General features: G+C 46.1%; 1 protein-coding gene across 1 annotated transcript in view; it reads right to left on the reverse strand.

Annotated features, from left to right (window-relative positions):
* The window catches only part of LOC119104768 (uncharacterized), a 179734-nt gene that overhangs the window by 52109 nt on the left and 108745 nt on the right, over window positions 1-18880 (reverse strand). The window contains 2 exon segments of the mRNA XM_037228487.1: window positions 5612-5685; window positions 12907-12987. Coding sequence (XP_037084382.1) covers window positions 5612-5685; window positions 12907-12987 — 155 coding nt within the window.

Below are 18880 nucleotides of genomic sequence, written 5' to 3' on the forward strand. Positions count from 1 at the left end.
ATGTCGTCAGTGTTGCGTCATCGCAACGTCGATACGCAATGTCGTCAGTGTTGCGTCATTGCAACGTCGATACGCAATATCGTCAATGTTGCGTCATCGCAACGTCGATACGCAATATCGTCAATGTTGCGTCATTGCAACGTCGATACGCTCGAAAAAAACTCACAACGACGTGTTACCGCTGTCCCATCATATCGTTCCGTCGCACGAGATCCTCACCGTAACCAGTGCAGTTTAATCACCGCCACATTTCGCTGCCGGCAATAGGCGAGCATCGCGACATTCAATGGGATTTCAAGGGATTGAAAAAGCGACTTCGGCCTGCAGTCGGACGTCGCTTGTCGAACCCTCGAAATGGCGTAATTCTGTAAACGGATTTGGCTGCGAAGCGAATCGAATTCGAATACGGCTTTCAGTGCCTCTTGTGATGACAGGGCGAAAGCCGAGCGTATCGTTCGTCCCCGAGCCGAATTCGGCCACCCGAGCAGCGAGAGTCTGAGACAAAACAAGCCGGCTTTGTTGTAAAATCAGCCGAGCCACACAGCTTGCTCACACCAGCAAACTGGCACACGAATTGGAAGACGAGGGCTTAGTTGTGGCGAGCGAGCGGTCCTCAAACGTGACGGGGCGCTACGCTGGGTTCTTTATCCCATCACATACCTCGCTTTATGTAGCCGAATATACGTTCGGCACAAAGACTGCCTCAAACCAACGCGAAATGCTTTTCCAGACCCGCGGACACCAGCTTGTAAAATCGCAAGCCGGCAGCATGCCAGCAGTGATACGGCGACCATCAGAGGATCGTCCAAGTGGACAGAGTAGACCTCCGAGTCCACCACACCTTCAGGCACAGCTCAGACTTCACGGGATGCTGGCTGGCTGCGATGTACGCACAGTTCAATGATGGCCCAGCTGGTTTCTTCGGACCAAACTGACGCGCGGAGCGGCACGAGGCCGAATAATACGGCACAGCAGAACTGGGTGGACCCGGGTTTGGTGTGCTGGTACGGGACCACCAGGGAAATGTTGGTATTATTTTGCTGCTGAGAGGGCAATACGTTGTCGATTTTAGTGCAGGTATGCAGTGATGAGTGTGACTTGTACCTACGCGCAACGACTCAGGGGCCTAGCGTTTCTGAAAACCTTTGTGAGGTTTAATTTACAAGTCATTTCACATTCATTGGTTCGCGAGTATGATAAGCTGTCTTTGCCTTGCCAACTTCCCACGATTCAGCCCGTCAGTTATTGGTATTTTTAGTAACTTTAGATTTCGTGGGAGGCACGCTTAAGGCCAGCTTAGTCATGAATATTTACGAAAGAATTACCGGAATGCTGCTCTTTTCCTTACCTTATTTCATGGGATAACCACCTCGTCGCCTCAGGCGTGCAAGGCGCGTGCCGCAGTAAATGAGAGGCCTCTCATCCAAACCTGGCTTCCGTACGTGTTCCTAGACAGGCCCGAACCAAGCTGTACTGCCATGCCAGTGACTGAGGAGTACTGCCCTCGGATAAGAAATATCTTGTAACGTATGTATGTATATGTATATATAACATACTATTTATATGTTACATACACACATGTATATATCGTACTTATATATTACATACCCCCACATATATATATATATATATATATATATATATACATATATATATATATATATATATATATATATATATATATATATATATATATATACATACATGTCCGGATAAGAAATATATAAAAGAGAAATACCCTATGCTGTGCTAACCAACTTTCACGGCAGGGCCTTCGCGGGCGGATTCTGTGGCCACCACCTCCTTGGCCCAGAGAAAAGCTGCTGGTTTCGTCATGCAGTGGCGAAGGGTATGAAATCCAGGACGAATGTCGTCGCGCCACCACTGTACAAATGGGATGTGGTCAACCAAGATTACCCGGCCCCGCGGCCGTCGCTTCGACGCGCTGAGAGGCGTGTTGGACCCTCCGGCGTTTTTTTTTGAAATTTGATCCGAACCCTTTGAATGGATGGATTTTTGGGATCAGCGCTCACGCTAAGCAGTGCTTGTTGCGCGAGCCCTGACCCCTACTATCCGATCGCGCAATTCCAGGCAACAGCAGAATTTAGTGGCGTAAGCTTAACGTGCCGCAATGCTCGGCACGGTCCGTCCTGCCCTCTGACGTCAACCGACCTTTAGTGCGACCGCTGCCACCGGCCGCAGGCCATACCTGTCAAGGACAAATAGCGAACGCCTAAAGCGACTCGAACCCACCCCGCCACGGGTGGGTGAATCGAGAGGCAGGCGCTCTTACCAACTGAGCCACCGGGACGGACAAACTTCTAGGCGTTCTGACTAGAGAAAGGTCAGAGGTAGCATCGTCCGATGGATGGCATTAATCTTAAGTTTAATGAGTTTGGAAAAAAAAACTTACTCCTCATATGTTGGGGTGGCTTCAACGCACACGCAAAAAAGCTATGCTTGGAGAGTATAGTAGTTAAAGTCGATTACGCCCCACGCTGCCTCTAAAATCATCATTATAGGAACAACAAAAATAATAACAACAACAGCAGCAATAACAACAACAACAACAGCAACAACAAGAACAACAACAACAATAATAATAATAGTAAAATAGCCGGGTTCAGTGCGAGAGCCCACACCCTCAGCACGGCTTCGCCCCAGCCGCGGCAGCAGGCCACTGTTCGCTGAGTCCAAGCCAAGCCGGGCCAAGCCGGGCCAAGCTTGCTGTCCGCGCGGGCAGCGAGAGCTGAGAGCGTGGCAGCGGTAGAGTCGGCGCGACTGCCCCACCGCGCCAGCGATAGGGTCGGCGCGACTGCCCCACCGCGCGCGCGGACAGGGTAGCGAGAGCTGAGGCGTGGCAGCGGTAGAGTCGGCGCGACTGCCCCACCGCGCCAGCGATAGAGTCGGCGCGACTGCCCCACCGCGCCAGCGATAGGGTCGGCGCGACTGCCCCACCGCGCCAGCGATAGAGTCCGGCGCGACTGCCCCACCGCGCGCGCGGGCAGGGCAGCGAGAGCTGAGAGCGTGGCAGCGGTAGAGTCGGCGCGACTGCCCCACCGCGCCAGCGATAGAGTCGGCGCGACTGCCCCACCGCGCCAGCGATAGGGTCGGCGCGACTGCCCCACCGCGCCAGCGATAGAGTCCGGCGCGACTGCCCCACCGCGCGCGCGGGCAGGGCAGCGAGAGCTGAGAGCGTGGCAGCGGTAGAGTCGGCGCGACTGCCCCACCGCGCCAGCGATAGAGTCGGCGCGACTGCCCCACCGCGCCACACTACTGAAAATGAGGGCCTCTGGCATGTGTATTGCATGGGTGTGGAATGCCGGATGACAGCATGCAGCTGTGGATGCCTCGAGAATGAAGCATGACGAATAAAAAACGTGCCTTTCATATCGTATTTCCCTCGTGAAATAGGGACGTGCTCTACGTACTACTACGTACTCATTTAGTGCGTTGACGAAATCAGAGTGTGCACAAAAACAAGCTTTATTTAACACGCTGACAAAATCCTCACGAGTGTGCGCAAAAGTAACAACGGTCTTACTCAGTCAACAACAGTCTCATATGACTCGAGCGCGCTAAAAGACATACTGCCATCCTATACTTCAGACCGCGATTTGACCCTCTCAAATAGCTGCGTGTACATGAAACTTCCAGCTTTTTTCATGCGCCCTTTTGCCAAAAAGAAACAAACGAAAAAGGCGTTGGAACTGGGAGGGGTGGACCGGACTCGAGGACATTTCAATTACCGTCGTTCACTGTAATTACAACCGATCGACACCAAAGGTAGATCATGATAAACGGTCACCATTGAACCAAATCTACACTCGCGAATTGTGGCACACATGTAACTCATTAAGTTGAGGTCACGCCTTACCTGTCATTTTGAAAGCTTTTGCAAACAAATAATGAGACTGTTGGCGCTGAAGTAGCGTATTGAATACGAATCTGTAAGAAAGTATCAGAAATGTTTTGGGGTCATGCATGTTTGTTTTCGCACCCTTTGTTTCGAGGTTTTGAAACAGGACACTCAATTCTGTGTCCTTGCATTTCATACAAACATTTCAACCCCTTGTGATATCACACTCGGTAATAACATGTGGTCTCCTGCGACGTCAACAAGAGTCAGGTAGCCTCCATTTCATACACACCACTGTCTTGTCCTATTTACTTGCAACTTTGTCACCACTGGTCTTCCATCATGGTCGGTCATGACTCAGCAATAATATACGCATACCAAACGAAATCTTCTTATTTGGCCTCACCTGCTCTGATCTGTTTCACATCTAAATGTCTTTTTGCTGTATGAAAAAAGCTATTTGCGCGACACAAGTTTGTAAACGCTTGCATGAGACCGCTCATACTATCTTTGCCAATGTAAACAAGTTACATGTGACCTGAGGTCAAATCAAACATCTGGGCTGATTCACTTTGGTCAATGTTTCTCGTTTATTTTTCCGGGAGCCAAACAACGCCATCTAACCGCGTGTTGGTGCATTACTTTATTCTTCAACGAATTACCTTCGTAGACTTCCTTTCACTGAAAATGCATTTGACCTTATAGTTACTGGCGTGTAACAGTAAATCGACACTAAATAGATTTATGTTGCATTTTTTTAAGCAGTCCCAATGCCTAGTGGGGTGGCTTCAGGGAATGCGTGCATGCAATACAAAAATATACGTGCCCTGGCACACAAATCAGTAATTTTGTACCATCCAGATTTGAAAGCGCGCAACGTAGATCATTTATCATATCTCGACACCTCGTAAAGTAATCATGAACTACAATGTCAATGTAAGTGTGTTGTGAGCACCACTCGATACGAACTTTCGAAATTCGTTATGCCTCCCCTTCTAGTACTGTGGTTATAAGCTCATGGGGTGAGCTCTTTTAAGCCCGTCTTAGAATTTGGAGTCTTTTTGAGGTTTCGAGCCTTAGTCTTTCAGCTTAGGTTTTTGGCGGCCAGTTAGGCGGAGGACAGTTTTAAAAATGATTTAATTTTCATAAAATTTGCCACACCTATCATCTCGTATGTCGTTCAACCATCGTTGCATAAGTGAATAATATACTAACTAGTGGATGCCCTACTGTCAGTTTCGTTTAGTTCCGAATTAATTACGCACATATTTAAGTGTAAGTTATACCCATGCCCTTACCCGCATCCCCATTAATCCCCAATCCTTTTGAACAATGTGCGTATTTGCCCGTTTGGCTGAGTGCCTATGCTCTCACACGGTATTCAACAGCACTCATCATAGTCTCCACCAGCCGCTGTTGGGTTCCAGGTCTATGTTTAATGCAATATTCAAGTACCAGAACATCGGCAATCTGTCACTGGATAAAAGCAGAGCTGAGCTAAGATGAATTAAGAACAATGCGAAACTCCGACAGAAGACTAAAATCGCAAGAGATTGTTTGCTTTCGGTGTCAGCACCACAATATGAGGAACTTTGCAGCCGGGTGGCTTAGCACACTTTGAAAGTGTGCTAAGCCATCGACGTAGTTTGCTAAGCTACACCGGCTCCATGTTGGTGTAGCACATACCCATCAGCGTGCGTGACAATCGACACCATTTGGTGTCAAAATGTGCAGAAACTCGGATTGGCTTACCAATGATGGTGTACGACACTGCCATGGCGATCATTGGGAGGATGTACGTCAACACCAGAAATATCATGTTGTACCTGCCAAACACAGAAAATCGTGACACAACGTCATACGCATACAGGAAGAGAATATATATATGTATGGCATGTGGCATGAAGATATGTGTACGGCACCATATAAATGTACCTGACATGCATTTCAAATCAATTACTCGGCCACTTCGAATGGCTCGTGACTGGCCGATTATTCATGACCTTAATCTGAAACGTCACTGGCATAGCTGTTAGCGTAAACCAGCCCGCGTTTTCGGGGATGTCCCGATCTGTCCAGCGTGCCGAAGGGCAGATTGCGCAAGTGTGATGCATAACCTTTACAACCTAGCCGGTAAGACCAACTTCCACCATTTCAATTAATCGAATTATCATGTCTATTCAAAGTTGTGCACGGCGAAAAGAGAGAAAGAGAGAAAGAGAGAGAGAGAGAGAGAGAGAGAGAGAGAGAGAGAGAGGAGAGAGAGAGAGAGAGAGAGAGAGAGAGAGAGAAAAAAGAGGGAGAAGGGAGACGGAGGGATGACGAGGAGGACAACAGGGAGGAAGGGAGATATGTTTATATATATATATAATATAATAAATATTACATACTACAAACATACATACATACATACATACACACATATAATATATATATATCTATATATCATATATATATATATATTATATATATATGTATATAATATATATATATATATATATATATATATATATATATATATATATATATATATATATATATCTCCTCCTCTCTCTCTCTCTCTCTCTCTCTCTCTCTCCTCTCTCTCTCTCTCTCTCATCCTCCTCTCTCTCCTCCTCTCTCCCGTTCTCGTCCTCTCTATAATATATATATATATAATATATATAATATATCTATATCTATAGCTAATCCTATATCTCTATATATACTATATAATATTATATATATATATAGTATCATATATATATACATATATATCCAAGGTCATAGGGTCATGGAAGGGTTATGAGAAAAGGCTGAGTGGCCACAAATTACCCGCTGCAATGAAATACTTGTGGGCTTCACAAACACTAGCTTTTAAGCATTTGCAACAAACATTTGCATACAAATTATCATTTGGCTCAGTCTCACAGATCAAATGCACGCAGCACTGCTAATGACACGAGCAAAAGGTTCAGGATACCACCAGGGGCATATCACAAGCTTTTCAGCTCATTTCATATAAAACATACCAAATCACAGCATCATATAACACCAAACCGCAAACCTCCGCTTCGTGCCGCCAGGTCCGAAGCGTCTTGTCATAATTTGTCTAGTACATTTCGTTGGTGACCCGTTATTGACACATGCGTGCCCCAAATACGCGGAACCCCTAGTGCTACAATGCTTCAAGGGAGCATTTAGTTTACTTGAATACCCACGTGTGAGATTAGTAGCGTGCTCCACTTTAATTAATGCCAGCTGATTCCCGGTGATATTTGTGGAATAACTGAAGTCCTAGATCACACTGCAAAAGGCACCAGGGAACAGCGCAGCGCAGAACAGTAAGTTGTGCACCATTAGGATATGACTGCCCCAGCGTATATCTCAAAGCACGTGGACTCATTTTGTCAACAGCCTTTCTCGTTTCTATGATAATTTCACACATTTATGAATCACAGCACATTACATCTGGCTCACCTAAGAGATGGACGCATGCAAAAGAATGCAAAAGATCCACAAGAAACGCGGAAGTGTGAAAAATGTCTGAAATATAAGTTCAAGCAGCCGCATTTTTGTTCCCAACGTGTTTTTATTTGTTGACGGGCAACTACACAGGGCTGTATGATTTGTGCGGTGCTGGAGAACATTGTCTACGCGAGCTATTTTGACGATGGGATCTTAAGCAGCCAGAACTAGTATCAGTTATAAAGCAATTATCACGGTCCGCGGGCACGGTCTGCAACCTCTTGGCAGCTTTCGTTCCGGCTAACTTTTCACAAACAACTCCCATCTTACTTGCATGCGAGTTTCCCTTCGCCTTTATTCCGGACTTCCCTTTACCTCGACAGTGCTCGACCAATCGTGACTGATGGTACATCTGGTACGAAATCTAGACCAATAAACGTCCGGCACGGTCTTGGCTTAAAAAGGATATGGAAGCCTGGTCCCATGCCGGCTGTGGTTCCACAACGCCGAACGGCAGCAGACAGATCTATGGACATATGTACATAGTTCTCTTCGTGTTATCGTTTTTACCTCATATTGCTATCTCATGCTCTAAAATTGGTCTTAAGGGCATAGATATTATTAAGGAAAAATGCAAGCGTTTCAGCACTTTTCCTGTCTACAGGCAAACATGAGGTCATTTCCTTATATCCTTTTAGCCACTTTCGTGGTCTATCTGGCAGCATATTAATTTAGATATAAACGGGGCTAATGTGTTCGTTAAACCAAAGCTTTTCATCCAAATGCGCATACGTAGCAAGCTATCATCCCTGTCGTTGCAGTAACGTACCTGTCGCAAGTAGGTTTCTGACTGACACCTGGCATTAACTCTACGCATTAATTCTACAGTCCAGAGCTCTACTCTACCTCCAGAGCTCAGTCCAGTCTAACATTCCCCGCTTAAGCTTAATTCGAAAGGATGTGTGAGGACGAGGACAGAGCAGATCTCACTAAGCTTCCTTTTAGCGTAATTTCACTCTGCCCCTCTGCAAGGCATCGTTCGTCCAGCTTTACTAAGCTTCCTTTTAGCGTTGTTTCACTCTGCCCCTTCTCGCTGCATCGCTCACCAGCATTTGTTTAAAGCCCAGTTGATTCCAGCACAGAAAAGAATAAGTTGTTCAGTGCATTAGCAATGAATATTATTCACATAGACATAGACGTTCACATAGAAAGTAGTATTAGCCTTATTCCTCGCAAAAACCAGGAGAATAGAGATATAGTTAGGTTGATATTTCAGCAACGTGCCTTTATCGAAACAAAAGCGGAAGTCACTTCTGCTACTCTTTCGATAAAGGCATGTCGCCGAAATATCAACCTTACTGTACCTTCATTCTCCTGTTTTTTCCGAGGAATGATGCTAATACTACTGTCTTATCTATGCAACAAAGAATATATTAAATTAGCCGAGTGCATTTCGGTTCGACGAAGGCGGTCACAACATTCGGCCTTATGGGAGGACGAATGCGAAATTCTTGCGCAAGCCTATGATGGCACTAGAAAACGATATTTCTACCGACTTGGGGGGAGACATGCCACCGTTGGGCCCCCTCTTTGGGTCAACCAGTGCGGTCCCATCAATACATCGCAGGGTTCAAAAGCTACATGAAACAAGGCTTTAACTTTGTTCTCACCGTCTTTGCTGATACTGCACAGGTTGCCGCTCATGCACCAGATATAGTTTTCGCATGGCCTCTTCCACGCATTTGAATTCCCAGTTGAAGTTGGAACCGCGCTTGTTGCTAATGTTAGAACGACCATCAACGGCTGACAGCTTGCCGAGAAGCCCGGGATGAACTTTTACTTGTTGAAGCTAACCAAAGGTTAAATAAACTGCCGATCCAAAGGCCAGCCTACAGGTGATTCAAGCTGTCTATTTCCAATTCCAAATAAACTGTCGATCCAAACGACAGCCTACAGGTGACTTAAGTCGTCTATTTCCAATGCCAACTAAACTGTCGATCTAAACGCCAGTCTGGAAGTGATTCAAGCTGTTTATTTCCAATGCCAAATAAACCGTCGATCCAAACGACAGCCTACAGGTGACTTAAGTCGTCTATTTCCAATGCCAACTAAACTGTCGATCTAAACGCCAGTCTGGAAGTGATCCAAGCTGCTTATTTCCAATGCCAAATAAACTGTCGATCCAAACGACAGCCTACAGGTGACTTAAGTCGTCTATTTCCAATGTCAACTAAACTGTCGATCCAAACGCCAGACTATAGGTGATTCAAGCTGTTTTTTCCAAGACCAAATAAACTGTCGATATAAACGCCAGCGTACAGGTGATTCAAGCTGTATATTTCCAATATCAACTAAACTGTCGATCCAAACGCCAGCCTACAGGTGATTCGAACTGTCTTTTTCCAATGCCAACTAAACTGTCGATCTAAACGCCAGTCTGGAAGTGATTCAAGCTGTTTATTTCCAATGCCAACTAAACTGACGATATAAACGCCAGCCTACAGGTGATTCAAGCTGTCTATTTCCAATGTCAACCAAACTGTCGATCTAAACGCCAGTCTGGAAGTGATTCAAGCTGTCTATTTCCAATGTCAACGAAACTGTCGATCCAAGCGCCAGCCGCTTTCCGCCTGAAGCGGAAATAAAACATCGCTTATGGATCTATTTGCTTAGTCAACATGTAATTCAAAATTATCGCCTCCGGAAATAGCGTAACATCGACTACTTACATGATGGTTATTGGAAGCAGCACGGCATACTTAGATCCGCGCCTGGCCCGGGGTCTGAGACACACGCGCCTGGCCCGGGGTCTGAGACACACGCGCCTGGCCGGGGTTCTGAGACACCCGCGCCTGGCCGGGGGTCTGAGACATCCGCGCCTAGCCGGGGGTCTGAGACACCCGCGCCTAGCCGGGGATCTGAGACACCCGCGCCTGGCCGGGGGTAAGTTGCCTTATCCTGAGATCTCCAACTTCCAGACGCGGTATGAAAAATATATCATTTTAAAGGCCTCGTAAAATTATGAGAAATGCACACAGAATTTTTGACCTTAGGTCGACTATGAGATCACCAGAGGCCACGAAAAGTCAGAGACACTCGTTTCGATGGGTGCAGTTAAAAACTATGTCAACACATCGAGACGGGTATTGAGGACACAGAAATAAGCGTTAAAACTGTGGAGAGTTCATTCCGACCATTCTCGTTCCCCCCGACTGGTCGGGTCAGATTAGGCCGCACCGGTCAAAACAAGTCTACCAATAGCCTACAAGAACGATGTTTTTCTCCAAAAAAGCTTCTAAGTTTAGTTTATTAGGTGCAGTTGTGAAAAATGGATTCCCAACAACCAAAATTTTATTTAAGGGTGACCTAGACGTCATTCGAAGTCAACATAACTCAACTTTACAAGCCATCAAAATAGCCAAATTTGAAGCGATAGCCGAGTGTACGTGTTTATCTGCGAAGAAATAGCGTATTGGACATCTACAGGTACTCAGAATGGCATAGCTGTTGTCTACATTATACTTGTCCCTTAGACAGCTGGCAATGCATTTGTAACAAATTAAGAACAGATACGTTGGTACATAAAACTAGACGTCATCGGTTTCGCAGACACGATAAGAAGATAGTTACAGGCGTCCCGCTCGTTCTTTAGCCTCTCTGCTGCTGGCGTCATAGGCCATTGGCCTCGCATGACCTCATATGACCTTGCATGTCATCACAGGACCTACTGCTGACCTCAACATGCATTATCATTATATCCCATTATCACAAAAAGTAGTACTTCCAGTTCTGCGTCCAAAATTACCCAATAGAAGTGCCCATTTTAAGCTCGGCATTTGCTTTGCTGCATTCGCCCATAGAGATAGGTCATGATCTGAGGCAAGGTCACGTACTCTGTGGTCACGTGACGATTACGCATGTAAGTTGGTACTCGTTTCTTCATATACAGACACAAAAACCAAAATTCTACGTACAAACTCGCATTTTTTTTTAAAACGGTTAATAGAAATTGACCTGGCATTAGGTCACTGACCTCATATTTTACAAAAATCCGAAGGCTTTAAGCCGTTGGTGCTATCATGTTCTATCACTTTAGCAGGTTTGAACAATATGAAATAACCCACACAAAGTTATGTGTGTTGAAAGGCTTTTAGAGGTTGACTTCTTTGATCTGACCTAGGTCACCGATCATGGGGATCTGAACCTTAAATTTGCAGAAGAATGCCACATTGATGGCTGAACAGGTAATGCAAATTTTGTGTCACTGCAAGTGTTCATTTTTGACCTGTATTCGGGAAAAACGTAGGCGGAACCCAACTTCTCCCGACCGGACCAGGGTTAATGCAATATCAGCGGCATAAGCTAATAATTTTAGTATTTTTATCACAACAGGCAGCACGAGCTATAATGTACAAAGGGCATGCAATTCACTAAACGTAATTATCATGCACCGAGACCGCGCTGGTCCAGGTACATTTCGCAAGACTTCCACGCAACTAACGGTTTTTGTGTGCCGTTTCCCAGACGTCATGCCTCGTTGCTATTCATGTCTAAACAACACTGCTTTTGTTGGTACGCTTATATAAAACAGCGTCAAAAGATGTCCTCATGCCGGGCAGGATCAACAAATGATACAAATGAAGGCTTAAGTGCGCGCAGGTGACACGCACGGCAAATACATTGAAATCCATCAACGCTTGTCCCCAGGAGCTTGTCTGTTGAAGAGAATTGTGATGTTAAAGTGCGTGTGGTAGAATGGGGAAGTGAAAGATAGGGTACCGCACCGGTACAGGTACCGCTGCCCTCACTTTGAAACGCGTGGGCTTGGTCACTTGATGTCCCTTCCTACACCTAACAGGGTTGCAATGGAGGCAAATGTATAGGTAACTTAAGTTGGGTTACCCATTTCACAAAGACGGTTACGGACAGGTGAGCACTAGCATAAGTATGCCTGACATCTATGGCTCCAAACTAAACAAATTCAAAAGCGCTTATCTTGCCATCATGAAACGACGTGCAAGGTATGTACAGCCTGCATATAACAAACAGTATCATTCCAACGTGATGTAAGTGATCATCGTCCGGACCAGGTTCTATTATATTTTCTGATGCAGTTTTGAAATATATTTTAAGATTTGGTTACGATATTTTGACATATTTTGGCTAGCAGATAACCTAGCCGCTTCGGTATGTAGCCGCAAATAGCGCTGTGTACGAGTGATTACGCAGAGGTGGCGTGCGTACCCATTTGCAAACCAATAATGACGTATTTGATCAAGAAGACGAGAAAAACGAGCTTTTATCCCATTTTTTGAAGTTAGTTTTGCTGTGTAACAGAAAACACTCAACAGCCGAGAAATTTTCCCGGATTCTGGCTATATCCCCATATTCCTAGGTCCGGGCCAGTTTTCCTAGGAAAGTTCAGTTTCAGTAAATGTGGTCAGCCCGTTCCCAAGAAGTCAAAAATGTCGTTATTAATTCTCTTTCCGACCATTTTTATCCCGCGAGCAAAACGGCCGGAACACCCGAATGCAATCGGAGCGCGCGACAAACTTCAGGCACGTGACCGCCGCCATCGTCATCCAGCTAAGAGTACTCACACGTAGTCGGTGAAGGAGGCCATTTGCGGTCCGTCAGGCCAGACCAGGATGCAGCCGTGCACCTCTCGCCCGGAGGGATACCTGGGAACAGGAAAGAAGACGTTCGAATGCGACTTAGCGCTCTTCGCGTATTGTATGAAATTATAATTAAAACTTATATATCTATATCATTTAATTCATATATTTATGTTAATGCTATGTCTATATTATTCAATTTATATATTGATAATATTCAAGTTTTATTTTTGTATTATTTAATTAATATCTTTACAAGTTATATATCAATATATGATATTGAAATCTTCGGCACTCTCGCGACATTTGCCGGCGCAGGCGTGGTGTTGAGCTCCCAGCCGAGGCGACACCAAGAGTGCTGGAGGAAAGACCAGGGCGGCATGTGCGTGACTGCTTGGCTGTCAGGTTAGGCTAGTTTTAAATTGTACGGCTGTTTTAACTTGTACGACAAAAATGTAACAATGTAAATGTAAATGCAAAATGTAATGTAAAACTGTACATGTAATGCCAATGTAAATGTAAAAATGTAAATGTAGTGTCAATGTAAATGTAAAAATGTAACGTAATGTAATGAATGCAAAATGTACGACTGCATTGGGTCAAATCTGGTCACAAAAGCAAAGCTTGCTTGACTCTACCTGATCCGACTTTGCAAGAGCAGTGGGAGAGATATTAAAGGATTCAAGACTGATGCATTTCATGTGAGCAGTTAAGGAAACCTCCCTTGAAAGCATTTCCTGCGAAAAATGGTCTTCAGTGTCACTTTTGAGCGAAATATTAACAACATAACCTGGGAAAGACGTAAAAATAATGAACTGTAAGGCGAAAAACTTCGAATGCTTGCAACATGGATAAAAGTAGAGTAAACTGAAATGCCCATAATTTCACCACCGCGCTCAAAACCGTCCAAAGCTTTTCTGAAAAAGCGTAAGAGGATGGGGATGGGGAGCATCTGACGCCCCGCCCTCATAGGGCGATGGCGACACCCAGATTAATATTCATGTCGTACTTAAAAAAGGTTTTGTGCGACGATAACTTAAATGGATTTGATTGGCTTACTAACATTCCACTGGTAAGACGTGGCAAACCAGAAGGCGGAGACCGGGGTGGGAACCATGATATATTGATTATGTGTCCAGATATGACGGAAGTGGTACTTCATTCAACACGCCACACACATGGCGTGAAAAATAAACTGGGTGCAGTTAAAAATCCGGTGTTGCTTTGCCGTACTTTGTCACGATGCACAATGGTACATAAGATGTTGTTGGGTGAGAGACCGGTTAAGCTTCAGCGAGATAAAACGTAGTGTAAAGAACGCAGTGGCAACACACTGACGTGACTGTTGGCTGACATTGAAGGACATAATACGTGACTGTTGGCTGACATTGAAGGACATAATACGTGACTGTTGGCTGACATTGAAGGACATAATACGTGACTGTTGACTGACATTGAAGGACATAATACGTGACTGTTGGCTGACATTTCAGGACATAATACGTGACTGTTGACTGACATTGAAGGACATAATACGTGACTGTCGACCGACATTTCAGGACATAGTTTGATGCGTCTTGGGTAACCTTACCGGCGTTTCATACAGTTTGGCATTCGCTGCCCTGTACTATGGCCTGCGCTGTAGCAATTGGCTTATTTTTTAAATGAGACAGGTCTTCGTTTGAAAAAAAACAAGGCTTGATTTGTGTGATCCAGTTCACGTCTTACAGGCTTCACCCATCGGTGGTGATTTGGTGTTTAAGGGCGCGTCGGCATCCGGGCCATTTTGCGTCCGCAAGCTGCACCCATCGATGGGAAACTGATCGGTGCATGGTGTATCGGTATATGATTTATCGGTCGGTGTGCATGGTTTTTCGATGGTTCAGTTGCCGGGCCCATACAATGCCAGTTTCTCCACTGGCATCGCACAAAGGCTGCTGGTGATGGACTTATTACGCTCCCTAATACTAGATCTGCATTTTGTTCTGCACATTAGCCAATGCTGTTTTCACCTGGCTCTGGCAGGTAGTTCTCCAGAGAGTAAAGTACTGTAAGGCTCCTCGTTCAGCAAAGGTGTGGAAAAAAGGTGAGCTGGTATGCATACCTCAGCATGAAAGCTGATCGGAAAACTGAGGTGTGGGCAGTGGTGTACGAGGCGTGCCCTTGGTACCTGCCTTTTGTGGCTAGACATGCCGAGGTTTTCCATGTACCTTGTGGGATTTATTGGAATAGTTGTCCGAATGGTCTGCTGATATTGCGCCTTGATCGGAGGAGGTTTGGACATGTCATAAATGCTTCCTGTCTGCGACAAGTCAACGTCGAGTCTCCATCTTCACTCTCGATGTCGCTTGTGACGCATCATTTTTCCCATTTCAGGACGAGAACAAATAATCGATGTGCTTCGTGTGACGTCATCATTGATCCTTATTCCTCGATTTGCACTAGACGAGGAAGATGGTACAAGTGTGTGCGTGTGCGTGTGCGTGTGCGTGTGCGTGTGCGTGTGCGTGTGCGTGTGCGTGTGCGTGTGCGTGCGTGTGCTGTGCGTGTGCGTGTGCGTGTGCGTGTGCGTGTGTGTGTGTGTGTGTGTGTGTGTGTGGTGTGTGTGTGTGTGTGTGTGTGTGTGTGTGTGTGTGTGTGTGTGTGTGTGTGTGTGTGTGTGTGTGTGTGTGTGTGCAATTGGGGCTTTACGACGCACTCAGCTGCTGAGGCTATGTGGCGTCGCCTGCCTCTCACCCTGGCAGGAAGGGCGGGCACCGCGGGGAATCGAACCCCGTACTTCTGGTTTCCCAGACGCGCAGTGGTTAACGCAGACGTGTTAACCACTACACTACCGGCACTCAGATAGCACAAGCAGTTGCTTGATCTGTGATACTAATATCTCGACTCGGCCATTCCGAAAATTAAATAATGCATTACCTTTGACAACTGTCAAGGCAGGTTAACCAGGGCCCCGAATACGTCATACGAGGTGCATGTGTTTATTGATACATAGGCTTCGTTGCGCCGGGCATTACTCGATATGTAGCGTGCAACGTCTGGCTGTCATTCTTCAGCCCCAAATTTTGGACGCTTTTGCACCAAATTGTCATCGGCCTCATTTAATGGAGAGTCCTGTAATGACTGCGAATTGCAGCTGCCAAAATTGCAAGGAATCAAAGCATGCGTTCGAGTTCAAATTCGAGAGAGAGCAAGGCAGCACATTGCGTAAGAACCCCAAGTATTTGTGGATTAGTTCGCGTGAGATTCGGCATCCACCGGCAACTTATCAAGCCTCCACCGGCCTACGCTTCGGTTCCTTTAATGTCAAGGTGTCGTGCTGTGTTCTGCTCTGTACCCTGCTGTTATATGAGCGTGACTACGCACTGAACCGTGGTCGATCGGTGCTCTATGACGTAACAGGCATTCGTGCATGCTGGCATGCTGTTCTTACAAGACACGCATACGGTGGAGGATATCTTACCCCCAGTTCAGCCCGTTCTGGCGAGGCACTGCTATCACTACTGTAAAATAATGCAAAGCAGATAAACCTGAATCTTGATCAAATCATCTGTTCGCCCAAGTGTTCGCATGAAGCGTACATTATGAAAAAGATCCTTGGACGCTAACTTAAGCATTCTGCAGGGCGGCCTTCAGTAAAGTCAAGGTTTTGGCCTACTACTACAGTTTCATGTGAACTCCTGTGTAGTTCTCCATGAGCTTTTATTTTTTGTTCAGAGCGTGGATATAAATAAGCGTATACGTGTTTGATTCCCCGGTAGACTTCCGCCATTTCCACGTTTTGTGTTGCGATTTCTCAGCATGCGCTCGGATGGGAGGTCAATTTAATCTTATCTAGGAGGTTTTTTTCTTCCAAAAACAGCATACTAACTGCGCGGAGCAGCCGCGCCAAACTTTATATAGCCGTAGAGATTTAGTTTCTGACATTTTCGTATCAAAAGAGTACGATAATATACATATATATATATATATATATATATATATATATATATATATATATATATATATATATATGTATATCAGCCTTGTAAAGTCGCTGACCTATTGGCTGTCAAAATGAGGCAGTGGCTGTCAGCAAAGGTATTTCCTAATGAATCGTTAAATTTGATGCAACAACGGATCGTTAGATAGAGTTACACAACTTTGAGATGGTTTCCTAGGCAGTTCGCCTATTTGAACTAGAACTAAGACTAAGCCCATTGACCTTCAGTTAGATATGAAGGTCAAATAAGGTCAACATAAAACCACTTCATTGCCAAAAATTGCTTTATGAGGTAGTTTTTAACTCTCATTTCAAAGTTCAGGATCACACCGGCATCAAACGGCTTGTTTTTTTTACTTAATGAAAGCCAGGGTGAGGGAGATGACTCACCCCCAAAACGACCCCGATCAAGCTTTCCCTTAGAGAAGCATGCTGCCTGTACTGCTTGTGCTGCTTGTAGTGGTACCAGTTGTAAATTAAAGGGTGGAAAATAGTTTTTTTGGTCATTTTTACAATGGTTAGTTCAAATAACGTCAGTGACTTGAGATGAACACCACAAGCATTTTGCTTGTAAAATATATCTAGGTTAATGTTGGTTATGTGAAGAGATCTGAAGGTACTTCGGACACCGGTCTGTAGTTTACATTTATCTGACCATGCTTGATCGGAAGGTCGCAACTTATGGACCTCAAAACTTGCCATAAGTGAATTCACATAAAGCCGTACACATCCCTCTGAATTCGGCATCCCTAACGATCGTAGTTCGTCTTGGTAGATCTCAGAGGTCAGCTTGACCCCCGGACACGGCGCATTCAACCGGACATTTTGGGCGTGTGATGGGTGATTTTTGTGAAAATATACCGGATCTGCGACATTTCACGTGTATTTTCTTCGAAGATCAGTTGTGTTCGTTCGGGTGGGAAAGCCGACAGATGTCCATCAAACAATGTTTCTCTGTGGCAGACGCAGTGTGATATTATGCGGCGGGCCCGGCACGGCAAGAGCCGTCACCGGGTCACATCCAATTCGTTAATGGATTTCCATTCACAGCAGTAGTCGATGTGTCTGAGCGCTAATTATGGTATGACGAAACAGCTGAGACCCGCTCTCTGGAGGCCTGCCCCACCCTCGGCCGGTGGGGAGCCAGCCGGCGCCAGCACGGCCGAGCGCGGTTAACCCCGTGGTGATGGCATGCCTCCCTCCCGCGGTTAACTTTGTGGTGATGGCACGCCTCGCATTGTTAGCTCCGTAGTGATGACACGCCTCGCACGGTTAAGTCCGTGGTGATGGCACGCCTCCCTCTCGCGGTTAACTTTGTGGTGATGGCACGCCTCGCATTGTTAGCTCCGCGGTGATGACACGCCTCGCGCGGTTAACTCCGTGGTGATGACACGCCTCGCACGGTTAACTCCGTGGTGGTCACATACACAGCCGAACCACGACCAACCGAAAACCCCGGTGACAGGGCCGCAGCGCGGGGAGCACAGGGGGGGGGGGGGGGGGGAGGGCGCTCCGGCGATAAGACTAGTTCTGGGCAATTCTGTGTGAATCCGCATGTCAAGTGAAGTCACACAGAATTACCCAGCCTTAAGCGTTATGGTCTACATGCAGAAGCAACACAAGTCGGGACCACAGCTGGAGCGCGTTCCAACGCTATCCGACGCACAGCACTAAGCCCTTAGAACACTGAGTACCCAGAGATATGTCAGAACACAGAGCACGTGCACGTGTCCGAAGTCCCGCTATCAGCACGCCGGTCGACGGTGACAAACGTCACAGTTCGGTGGGGTTAATTCACGGAGAAGCAAAGGCCCCGCCGGCGGAGGTAGCAACTCCGTGACGGCGTTGCAGTAGGAGTTGACCAGTGTCCCTCGACGCGTGGAGTTACAGACGGTTGAGTTCCCCAACCGCTCAAGTGTGTGTGTGAGTGCGTCGCTCGAGTGTGTGTGAATTCGAGTGTGTTGCACTCCTGCTCGT

Source organism: Pollicipes pollicipes, unplaced genomic scaffold, assembly GCF_011947565.3.
Source record: "Pollicipes pollicipes isolate AB1234 unplaced genomic scaffold, Ppol_2.1 Scaffold_6052;HRSCAF=7182_pilon_pilon_pilon, whole genome shotgun sequence".
Lineage (NCBI taxonomy): Eukaryota > Metazoa > Arthropoda > Thecostraca > Pollicipedomorpha > Pollicipedidae > Pollicipes > Pollicipes pollicipes.